We start from the raw sequence: 9,344 nt of genomic DNA, 5'->3' as shown, positions 1-9,344 counted from the left end.
ACACAAATTTGATAAAGTTTTTCTCATGGATGAACTGTCTCCATAGTACGGCAACCATAACTTTTGTTTTATTCTATAAAATCATAATATACATAGATTTTTATGAAACTTCAGCTTTGTCGTACGGAAATTATTACTTTCTAGTAGTTCCAATGAAATAATACGGAAATATTGCTCAAAAAACAGAAATTTTGTTCAAAACATAAATAGGCGCAATTAGCCCGCACGGTTTGAGGTTCGGCATTTTAGACAACACTTACAATAAAATCGTTTTCTTGGAAACAGAAGAAAATTTTAACATAAAATTTTTTCCATTGAATAGAAAACAGATGCCTGCACACGTGTATATAGTTTTTGTACACATATTCGATGTGATATTTGATTAAAGCAGCTTTCTGCTTAATAGGCGCATATAGCCCGCTCCTCCTCTAATGGTGGTACAACGCAAAATTTTGCTCTCGTTTGCTCTATACGGATAGCACAGTTATGCCAAATTTTGGTTTCAGAGAATGTATTTTAATACCTCGTTAAGCTATCCTTCATGAATGAAATTTTAAAAGCATGATGATGCCACATTTTGGCATTAAATGATACCTTAAAGTGCTTTCATTATGCCCTCAAAACGCATTTTAAAACGTTGGCTCAACAAGGCATCATTAAGGTTTCAATGAAACCTACACTTGGTATAATCGAGGTATCCGTATATGAAAAGTGAGACCCAAATTTTGGCATTGTACCACCTTTATTCGGGCAAAATGATACCTCGTTTTACTTTCAAGGCATGATAGCAAAATTAGGTATAATTTTGCCATAAATGTCTGCCCGGGGTGGAATATTGAAAGGTGATAAAATTTCATGTAGAGAAATGAATCCAACTGTGCTAGATGATATTTCAGGGACTAGATAAGAGAAAATCGATGTTGAAAAACATGCGAAAAAAATTCGCCTTGTCTCCCCGCCCCGGTAGGACTTGAACCCACATCTTGCGCCTCTCCGGGGCCCATGTATTAACATTCTACTACAGGAGACCAACCTGGCGTATGAATATTATACTGGTTGAGTGTCGATGTCTATCGGAATGAAGGGAATAGTTCTCCCATGTGATCATAATCATTTTTGTTGGTCTATTTCTATTCTCATCATTCATCTTACGGTAGTTGGAATCAAGTTTGGACATTTTAAAGCACGGCAAGATTTGCATTGCCTTCTCATATCCTGCACGGGTTGTCAGTTATGATGAGAAATGATGCGTTTTGCCGTATTTGGATATATTTTTAAACTGGATTCTGTTTTTAAACTGCGACCCTGTTTGAAATTGGTATTACGATTCCGTCATGTTTGGAAGCCCCGCAGTGAGACGTGCTAACGGTCCAAGATTCTCTTTTTCTCACGTCTCACTGCTACACCGTAGAGCATAAGTGCGAAAACCAGAGAGCCGAACTGGTTGATATAAACAAACGGCAATAAAGCATAATTTTGCAACCACCGAACAGTAAACGTCGCGAAATCTATACTCCGTCCGAAAGCCCACATAGTGTAAACTAAATTGGTCCCCCAGTGTCGGAAAGGGGTGAAGTGAATTTTTTGGTGTTGGCTTATGGCCTTATAGATTAGAAAAGAGTGTTTACAGTCCACTCTAGTGCATTATAAAACATTTTTTGATAATACAAAATGCGACCTTAATCGCCAAAAATCGGCATCTTTAAGGTGCTCCCCCACGACCGGAGCAGTAGTTAAGTGCAGCAAAAGTGTTGCAAAACCTCTCAGAGTGAAGCAAACTGGTCTTACAGTCCGCCAGTACGAGGGTGAAAAAGGTGCAAGTGCATTTATAAACATTTTTGGTCCATTCGAGCCAGATAGTCCAGTGAAAATTTGGACATAGTTGGACAATTGAGTGGTGATATTGTGTCGCCTATTAAGAGCGACGGACATTTTGTGCTGTTGGGTCGCACCAATTGTGATTGGTTGGCGGCATTTTGGACGCGCGTTTCCAACAAAGGACCTTTGTGGAGGATCGCCATCGCGGATTCGTGGAGTAGCATCAAGCCGCTAGTGATAGGTCCTAGCGAGGTGGAATCCAGTGGTGCCCAAGACGAGTTGGCGAATTTCGGAACTTTTGGTCGGACCTTCGGACGGTTTTTGAAACGGATTGTTGGATAAGTAGCGCATGTCTGTCGTTGTTGGTTTGTGGTTATTGAAATCTTGTGGTTTGAATAAAATTTGGATTTTTTATTGTATTTTGGGTAGACGACGAAATTAATTATTGTGCAATTCCTTGAGGTATTCGACTCTTTCGTTTACGAATTGTTTCTGCTTTGGCTGTCAAGTCGCGATTCCCCTGTCAAGGTCGGTTTTGTGAAACGTCGAGCGTTTTGAGTCAGTTCGGTCTGAAATTTGGTCAGATTGTGTTTGATGTAAAGTGAATCAAATTTGTGATTCGGTCAGTATGCATCTGAATTTGTCAGAGATTGTGTTTGGATTCATGTGAATCAAATCAGTCAGATTGTGTTGGATAAGTGAATCTAATTGGTGGTTCAGCCAGATTGTGTTTGAATATAGAGTGAATCAAATTTGTGATTCAACCAGTATTGTGTCGGATTGGAATTGTTGAATTCCTATTGGTGCAGATCGAGTTAAGTGGTTTCACAGACATATCTTCGTGGTCTGTGATATTCGGATTTAAGTTATTCACAAGTTTTGGAATAAAATAACTTGCAAAATGGAAGACTACAGCATTTTGAGGAAGCAAGAGCGCCAGTTGAGAGCCTCAATTAAAGGAGTCGCTTATTTCGTGCGAGATTATAAGCAAGAGCTTCATGAATCCCAGATTGAAGTCAGATTGTGTCTGTTAGAGTCGACCATGAAAAAGTACTACCTGGTAAGGCAGAAATTGGAGGTGCTTTTGGATGCTGCCGACAGTGACGGGGAGAAAGAAGATACCAAGGAATCAGAGGCAGCAAAGAAACGCAGGCTTCAGAGGCAGGCTGAAGAACGTGAGGCAAAATTCGACGAAGAAACGCTGGAAATGGAAGGGCAGTACTGCGCATTGAAAGCAGCACTCTTGGCTCTACGTCCGAAGAAGAATGAGTCGCTGAGTTCTTCTGGATCAGGGGAAGGAACTGAAACCATGTCACGCGTTAAGCTGCCTGACATCAAGCTGCCAGGTTTCGACGGGAAGCTTCGTGATTGGATTCCGTTTCGAGACATGTTCTTCAGCTTGATTCACAACAACGAACGTCTCTCTGATATCGATAAATTTACGTATCTACGATCAGCAATAAGTGGCGAAGCGCTTCAGGAGATAAGTTCTATCGAGTTGTCTTCTGATAATTACCAGGTAGCTTGCAACATGCTTGAGAAAAGGTACGAAAACAAGAAGTTAATTGTGAAGGCGTATTTGGACGCACTCTTTGGTATCGAGCCTCTGAAGAAGGAAAGCGGTGAAGCTCTGAACCGCCTTGTCAGTGATTTTGATCGCAACATACAGATGCTGGGCAAGATGGGCGAGGACACAGAGAAGTGGTCGACAATGCTGGCATACATGGTTTGCGCTCGCCTAGATTCGGTTACCCTTCGTCAGTGGGAGAGTCATCACAACTCTAAGGATGTTCCGACGTACCAGAAGGTGATGGACTTTCTGAGGGATCAGGCATTGGTTCTGCAATCGATAGCACCGACTAGGTCAGAAGACATCGAAAGTCGTCGCTATCGTACAACCGTTCACACCACATCGAGAATTCAGAACAACTGTGTGTTCTGTGGTAATTCGTTCCATCCAGCATCTACGTGCAGCAAGTTCAGAGCGATGTCAGTACCCCAGCGCTTTGAAGTGGTCAAGATGAAGCGGCTCTGCATCAATTGTTTGGGTTCTGGTCACTTTGCGGATCGTTGTAGCAAAGGACCATGTCGTGAGTGCAACAGAAAGCACCATTCGATGCTGCACAAAAGTTTTAACAGTTTTTCGAGTCAGAGCTCCGTTTCACAAAACCAGTCGACAGTCAACAGTCAATCGTTTCATAATGAAAATCTTCCAGGACCTTCTGGGCAAGGTCATGAACACAATTCGATTAGACAGAATCAACAAAGTCAACCCTCGCACACAAATCTTCAAGCACAAGAGAATTCCACTAATTCCTACCCCATAATACAAACACGTATTCGCCACACTCAACCACAACACACCACAGACAATTCTTTTACGTTTAATGCGGCACCAAGGCCGGATTGCGCTAAATATCGTTCACCTAGAGTTTTAATGTCAACCGCTGTAGTGCGGGTTGAAGATCGGTTTGGTAACCATGCGTTTGCGAGAACATTGTTGGATTCGTGTTCCGAATATTGTTTTGTTACGAAAAGCTTTGCGAAAAGATTGAATCTCCGAAGAAGTCGGAATGTTTTGAGAGTCCAAGGTATTGGAAATCAGTCAGCTAAATCGATTGAGTCAGTTGAGGCGAGAGTTCGGCCTCGTGTGTCAGAAATTTCTTCATTTTCGGAAGATATGAGTTTTCATGTGTTACCTAAGATTACAAGTAATCTGCCCACCACCAAAGTATCTCTCAAAGGGTGTAAGATTCCTCATGATTTGGTATTGGCGGACCCTGAGTTTTGGAGCCCGGGTCCGATAGATATGATTATTGGGGCAGAGTACTTCTGCGATTTGTTGCGATCAGGCAAATGTAAGGTTTCGAACGATGGTCCAACTCTGCAAGAAACCGAGTTTGGATGGGTTGTTTCCGGGAGAGTTCCGGATAGTTCCGTTGAATCTGTTGCATAGACAAATGGTTCAGAATGGTTTGTTATTTCTACTGCGAGTTTGAAAGACATTGGACAAGTTCTGGGAGTTAGAACCATGCAGTAAAAACCAGTATATTGTCGGTTGATGAGTCAGTTTATGAACAGATATTGAAGGGAATCTGCAAAGGGCAGAACTTAAGGCCTTGGTTTGGGAGTGTATCAATGAAAATTTGTCGATGGGACATATGAAAGAAACTTAAGATGTGTCAGTTGATATTTGTCAGAATGGGTCCGAGATTAGTCGGAAAAGTCAGAAAAAAACGTTCAGAATGTGTCAGAATTTTAACCTGGTTGTTATCTTCCACGTCATGTAGTGTTGAAACCGGAAAGTACATCTACAAAGTATTTTGATGCGTCGTGTCGCACCTCAACGGTCGTTTCGTTTAACGATTTTTCGATGGTGGGGCCTACTGTGCAGAACGATTTGTTGTCTGTCATCATGCGATTCCGTTTGCACCGATACGCCATCAGTGCCGACGTCGAGAGGTCAGGATGGCACATGTTCAGCAACCGGGTCAACATACTCAGCGGACAGGTGACGAGATACATCAGAAGAACCAGTAAAGACCGACGAATTAACGACGGTTACATACGGAGCTGGGTGTTTTCCGTATTTGGCGGAAAAGTGTCTGAAACAGCCGACTAAAGACGGATCAGCAAGTAATTCGATTGGTTTGAGAACTGATAATATAGTTTTTTTTTGTAGACGACTGTCTTATTGGGGCACACAGTGTCAAAGAAGACAAGCTTCTTGTTACGGGAGTTTTACTCAAACTTACAAGCATTGTTGGAAAGATTTTTTGAAATTTGTAAAGATTTGAGTCAGATTTTGAGTACGATTTGTCAGATGTTCAGATATTTTTGTTGGTTATAGCCGAGTCAATATTGGCTCATTTGTAACTTTTTTCGCGGCAGACATCTGCTCAGCAATATTGGCAGCAATAAGGCCAAGAGATCATAGACCCGTCGTTTATCGAAAAACGTTCAATAACTATGAACTAAGAGCAAAATATGAACCCCGAATGGAATTTTGGTCTGAAGTCGTCGCTTACGAGTTTGGTCCGTAATATCGCATTGACTCTTCGCTTCAGATTTAACGCTCAGCTTGAGTGTGAGAAGAATTAACGTGGAATGGTGTTCGAGAGTCGCTAAGCTTAACTCCTTTGTTCAAATTTGTATGATGCGCGTAAGGGGTCGGTTTTCGAATGTTCCACTACCGATACTTGAAACACATCTACTGGTTGTAGTTCGCTAAATGAGGTTGGTCGACAAAACATCATTGTTGTGTGGAGAAAGAAGGCTCACGAGTATGTTCCGTGCTACAGAAAAATATCCAAGATCAATTGACAGGTTTATTCACACTTGCCGTCAGTCAATGTAACACCGTTGAAGCAGATTATTATCCATTTCCCCCTAGTTTCCTTTATCGTTAATCAACACTCTTTGGAAAACCCGGAGAAATTTCAATAGGAAAATGGCTAGATGCAAAGTTGTTTCAGGAAAAGGTTTCAAAATGAACCGACTAAGTATGAAATAAATTGGAATTCGTCGAATATGTCAGATTGCATGAGTCAGAGAAGTAAAACAGCAAGTGTCTTCAAAATTTTGGTTGAATACAAAGAATATTCAGTAAAAATTCGTTTCAAAATTTGGAGGCTTAATTCAGGGCCAAAGTCTTTGTAAACTCACCAGCATAATTGAAACATGTATGATTTCCTTTGATCGCCCTTACACGAAATGGTTGGCAAAGTTTTGCATGAACAGAAAACGAGTCGTATTTTGTGATCGATGTTGAATATAAGCGCCACGGTATTCATCCAATTATTTTTTATTTCGTTTCATGAGCCTGATTTTATCGGTACAGCTACACTTCAAATTCCGGAACGATAAGCGGGCTTGGACTGATCAATTAAGTCCGACCTGAAGTCTTTATTCCAACGTAGCACCATCGCACGGTAAACATGTTGCTGGCCCAAACATCTGGAACGAAATGTGAAGTTACCGCTACCAAATAATTGAGCATCTGGAAAAAAACTCACCTGATCGACTTGGGTTGGATATTTGATGAACTTGGGTTAAATGTTTGGCGCTTATTTCCAGCGGGCAGCTGTAAACTATCGATGAATTTGATGGTTAACTCCCACGACTCGAAATGCAACGAATCCTTCGCCTGGGCAAGGTGCATAGGCAGCTGTAAATACGTGTCAATGTTCACCACTGGGCTCAAGAAAATGGATGAAAAACTTACCTGTCGGAATAGCAGCTCGATAATTCCGATTCCCATGAGTCCCATCTTACCGGTTTGGACGGATCCGTAGGAAATATAAAGCCAAAAACCCGAAATTTAAGACGTTATTTCGGAATTTGTTGAGACCAAATGATTAGCAGCGTGAATTTATCGAGTCACACCAGAAATTCCAAATCAAAACAAACCAGATTGGAGATTTTGGGAGAGAATGTTCTCCATGGGCGTAGGTGTGAAAAGGGGGCAAACGGGTTTATCACCCTTAATAGATAGTTAGTGAATTTGGCAAAAAAAAAACTTTGCATTTGAATTATATAACGTAGAGTATTAATTTGATTGATTAAAATTTATGAATTGTTATAGTTTGTAAGAATTGTGGTTGAAATCCGGTGGTTTCAAGGGGGCCGGAATGTTTGAAATTGGTATTACGATTCCGTCATGTTTGGAAGCCCCGCAGTGAGACGTGCTAACGGTCCAAGATTCTCTTTTTCTCACGTCTCACTGCTACACCGTAGAGCATAAGTGCGAAAACCAGAGAGCCGAACTGGTTGATATAAACAAACGGCAATAAAGCATAATTTTGCAACCACCGAACAGTAAACGTCGCGAAATCTATACTCCGTCCGAAAGCCCACATAGTGTAAACTAAATTGGTCCCCCAGTGTCGGAAAGGGGTGAAGTGAATTTTTTGGTGTTGGCTTATGGCCTTATAGATTAGAAAAGAGTGTTTACAGTCCACTCTAGTGCATTATAAAACATTTTTTGTGCATAATTTCGCGACGTTTACTGTTCGGTGGTTGCAAAATTATGCTTTATTGCCGTTTGTTTATATCAACCAGTTCGGCTCTCTGGTTTTCGCACTTATGCTCTACGGTGTAGCAGTGAGACGTGAGAAAAAGAGAATCTTGGACCGTTAGCACGTCTCACTGCGGGGCTTCCAAACATGACGGAATCGTAATACCAATTTCAAACAGACCCAGAGATGGGTCTTGACTCAAACATTCAGTCAGCGAAAAAAAATTTTTTTTTGTAGAGAAATTCATGTAACACAGTTGGATTCATTTCTCTACAAAATAAAAAAAAAAAATTTTCGCTGACTGAATGTTTGAGTCAAGACCCATCTCTGGGTCGCAGTTAAAAATAGAAATAAGGGGCCGTCCATAAATGATGTCACGCGTTAGGGGGGGAGGGGGGGTTTTGATTTTTGTGACAATTTGTGACATGGGGGGGGGGGTTCAGCTTGAGCGTGACATCACTTATCATTACAAAAAAAAAACGCAGCAAAACAATAACAAATAATTTTATCCTAAATTCAATAAAACTATACTTGCACCATTCATTTAATGAATAATACTCACGTAATCACTTTTGGTAAATTTGATTAGCATAGGAAAGCTCACAAGAAGACTTTCACTGCAACACTCAGGAAAGTCCTTTCCACTTAAATTGTGGCAAAACGGGAACAGGATTGCTTGGCAATTCTAACCTGTGGAGAAGATTTTGATTGCGAATGGATTGAAGAAGAGGAACTAGATTTGGATGGTTGGATAGAGATTTGGTCATTGATATGGAAAGTCATCAACATAATCCTTGGACTCATGATTGAAATGTGTTTTAAGCAATGATTGAAGGATTGTTAAAAGTTGTTAACCTTTTTTTCAATTCTTTGAATAAAACTGATGAATTTAAAAAAAAGCAACATTTTTAATCAAATTTCTATGAGTTGAAAATTTTACTCCGGGGGGGGGGGGGGGGGGGTTAGGAAAACGTGACGTAATACAAAAGGGGGGTTACGGAATTTGTGACAATATGTGACAGAGGGGGGAGGGGGAGTAAATTTTTTCCAAATTTTGCGTGACATCATTAATGGACAGCCCCTAAGGCGGTACCAAACACCGAAATTGGCTGGATATCCAAATAAGGCAAAACGCATCATTTCTCATCATAACTGACAACCCGTGCAGGATATGAGAAGGCAATGCAAATCTTGCCGTGCTTTAAAATGTCCAAACTTGATCCCAACTACCGTAAGATGAAATGATGGGAGTAGAAATAGACAAAGAAAAATGATTATGATCACATGGGAGAACTATTCCCTTCATTCCGATAGACATCGACACTCAACCAATATAATATTCATTCGCCAGGTTGGTCTCCTGTAGTAGAATGTTAATACATGGGCCCCGGAGAGGCGCAAGATGTGGGTTCAAGTCCTACCGGGAGACAAAGCGAATTTTTTTCGCATGTTTTTCAACATCTATTTTCTCTTATCTAGTCCCTGAAATTTCATCTAACACAGTTGGAT

At 41.0% G+C, this 9,344-nt stretch overlaps 2 protein-coding genes across 2 annotated transcripts; one reads left to right on the top strand and one right to left on the bottom strand.

Annotated features, from left to right (window-relative positions):
• Nucleotides 1–2,860: 2,860 nt before the first annotated feature.
• LOC129753133 (uncharacterized) lies at nt 2,861–4,774 on the top strand. Its single transcript, XM_055748931.1, has 2 exons — nt 2,861–4,292; nt 4,563–4,774. The coding sequence occupies exons 1-2, from the start codon at nt 2,861–2,863 to the stop codon at nt 4,772–4,774; spliced, it is 1,644 nt and encodes a 547-aa protein (XP_055604906.1).
• Nucleotides 4,775–6,613: 1,839 nt separating this feature from the next.
• On the bottom strand, nt 6,614–7,189 carry LOC129755852 (uncharacterized). Its single transcript, XM_055752544.1, has 3 exons — nt 7,043–7,189; nt 6,834–6,985; nt 6,614–6,774 (listed from the first exon to the last, which is right to left on the bottom strand). The coding sequence occupies exons 1-3, from the start codon at nt 7,085–7,087 to the stop codon at nt 6,666–6,668; spliced, it is 306 nt and encodes a 101-aa protein (XP_055608519.1). The 5' UTR covers nt 7,088–7,189; the 3' UTR covers nt 6,614–6,665.
• Between the last annotated feature and the right edge of the window lie 2,155 nt (nt 7,190–9,344).

This window comes from Uranotaenia lowii, chromosome 3 (genome assembly GCF_029784155.1).
Source record: "Uranotaenia lowii strain MFRU-FL chromosome 3, ASM2978415v1, whole genome shotgun sequence".
NCBI classification, from domain to species: Eukaryota; Metazoa; Arthropoda; class Insecta; order Diptera; family Culicidae; genus Uranotaenia; species Uranotaenia lowii.
The sequence above is the reverse complement of the archived record's forward strand: the minus strand, read 5'-3'. Positions and strand labels throughout refer to the sequence as shown.

Bases quoted from the DNA above. Each gene is read 5' to 3' on its own strand.
- LOC129753133 (XM_055748931.1), top strand. From the start codon at position 2,861: ATGAAAAAGTACTACCTGGTAAGGCAGAAATTGGAGGTGCTTTTGGAT. The intron at 4,293-4,562 runs GTAACCATGCGT...TATCTCTCAAAG, and splicing joins GCGGGTTGAAGATCGGTTTG to GGTGTAAGATTCCTCATGAT.
- LOC129755852 (XM_055752544.1), bottom strand. From the start codon at position 7,087: ATGGGACTCATGGGAATCGGAATTATCGAGCTGCTATTCCGACAG. The intron at 6,986-7,042 runs GTAAGTTTTTCA...ACGTATTTACAG, and splicing joins TCGAGCTGCTATTCCGACAG to CTGCCTATGCACCTTGCCCA. The intron at 6,775-6,833 runs GTGAGTTTTTTT...ATTTCGTTCCAG, and splicing joins ATCCAACCCAAGTCGATCAG to ATGTTTGGGCCAGCAACATG.